Source organism: Penaeus monodon, chromosome 15 (genome assembly GCF_015228065.2).
Source record: "Penaeus monodon isolate SGIC_2016 chromosome 15, NSTDA_Pmon_1, whole genome shotgun sequence".
NCBI classification, from domain to species: Eukaryota; Metazoa; Arthropoda; class Malacostraca; order Decapoda; family Penaeidae; genus Penaeus; species Penaeus monodon.
The window spans coordinates 28,201,563-28,203,479 of record NC_051400.1 but is presented as its reverse complement, the minus strand read 5'-3'; the positions used below and the strand labels follow the sequence as shown (position 1 = coordinate 28,203,479).

General features: G+C 38.4%; 2 protein-coding genes across 2 annotated transcripts in view; one reads left to right on the top strand and one right to left on the bottom strand.

Moving 5' to 3' along the window:
* LOC119581904 (alpha-aminoadipic semialdehyde dehydrogenase-like) overlaps positions 1-683 on the bottom strand; it is a 20,809-nt gene extending 20,126 nt beyond the window's left edge. Inside the window, exon 1 of the mRNA XM_037930068.1 lies at positions 467-683. Within this exon, the coding sequence (XP_037785996.1) occupies positions 467-640 (174 nt within the window). The 5' untranslated portion in view covers positions 641-683. The remainder of the gene's footprint in view (positions 1-466) is intronic.
* A 545-nt stretch (positions 684-1,228) lies between these two features.
* LOC119581903 (nucleolar GTP-binding protein 1-like) overlaps positions 1,229-1,917 on the top strand; it is a gene marked incomplete in the record, with an annotated part of 7,822 nt that continues 7,133 nt past the window's right edge. The window contains 1 exon segment of the mRNA XM_037930067.1: positions 1,229-1,372.

Genomic DNA, 1,917 nt, shown 5'->3' with positions numbered 1-1,917 from the left:
ATTTCGCTGGTTTTCTAAAGTGTGTTTCAGTGACATGTCATTGTACTGCGTTTTTTTTTTTTTTGTCCCTCGTGGCGGCAATGGCAGCGTCACACGAGCTATTTTTAAACCTTCTTAAACCTTGACACTGTGCGTTTTTTAACTCGACGATGCCAATTCACATAATAAAGTTAGTTGTATTGCGATAAGCCTAAGACCCCAATAACCTCTGTTCTTTAACTTGTTTCTGTTGCTGATACGTTATCAATATCAATATTCCTGTCCACTTCAAAGTACAGTCTTTAACATATCGTATCTGTTATTAAAAGATTCCGAAGAACAAAATGCGACAAAAAGACGCATCATAATAACATAGTAGAGTTTACCATCAACCGGCCTCTCCCCTCCCCCAATTACGTCAAGCAGAGCGACCCCGACAAACCGACGCAATATTCAGTCCACATTTATTAATTTAAAAGCTTCTTACCTCTCCATTAGCAAACCATTTCCCATTGAAGACTCCCTTGTTGCTCTCCTCGAGTCCCAGGTCCTTCAAGAAGGCGTACTTGGGCTCGTTGATCAGGTATCCCGAGGAGGACATGGCTCTGGCGACGAAGAAAGGGGTTCGCGTGAGGGGGAGAATGCGAGTGAGGAGAGTCATGGCTTGGCTGTGTCGTCTGCGCGTCTGCCAGGGACTTCTCGCGAGACTCCCCTGTCAGCCGCACTGGCTAGGGGAGTTCTCGAAGAATTTTAGGGATATTTGGAGGGAATATCCCCGCGTAGCCTGTGCCATTTCCCCTTCACACAGGGGAGGGGGCTTTTAAAATTTAGAATAATTGACTGTTGATCAATTGGCGACAATTATTCATTATGTCTTCCGATGCGTGCAGTCGTCCAATACGGTATTTTTTAGTATGATAAGTCATACGCGATGGAATAGTTTTTTTGAGCCAGAAATTTGCCGTCTTTCCTCTTTTCCCCCAATCCGTGAATTTACATTTCAGCAGGGGAACAATGGTATAATCAATACTCAAGCTCGCTGTGAACCTTAATATATATTTATCGAGTATTTAATTTTATTTGATACATAATTTTATATTTTAATAGGGTGACATAGTCGTTATACTCATATGCGTATCTCGATAAAATAAACATGGAAGTTCATTGTTGACGAAACATGCATTTAATTTTTATAAATCTTTTATTATCTAATCAAAACAAAGAAATAAAAGCAAAAATATTCACTAATATCACTTGAGAAATGATATGATACAAAATACCAAGAAGAAATTAATGAGAAATAACTCACAAGACAAAATAGTTTCGAATGCGCAGCCAACACGAGGGAGGTGTAGGGAAAGATCCAAAATAGGGATCCTGGTATTTTTTCGTGGTAAGTACCCATGCATAATACGTTATTTAGTCTATAAGGTTATTTTATTTGTTAACAATGTTAAAAGAACTACGTAGATAAAATATCAAGCCGGTACATGTTGCAGAATAAGATGGGATATTTATTAAAACCCTTGTTTATGGTCCACGTTTTCGCCATCAACAATAACACATGTTAAGCTCACAGACATTATTTTTCCTCAGCTTTTATCTTCAGTTCGTCTCAACGGTAACAGTGTTTGGGTTCTAATACCACAGTCACCATATATAAAACCTGTAATTACTAAAAATCATTCTTTTGGGCGAATCTTTACCTATCTACCGCAGTAACTAATAAGAGTGCATTTCTATGAAAAAAGATTAATGCTTACAAACCCTCTTGTGTTGAGAGCATACACTGTCTATAGTAATTTAGTTTTGTCAGTTTTGTTTACACAAAGATGGCATAACAAACGTTTAGTTACTTTAGATTGCTGCACTTGGCCTGCCTTACAGAAATTAAGACTTTTCATCTTTGGCATTTCCTTCCCGGCATTTGTTACTGAG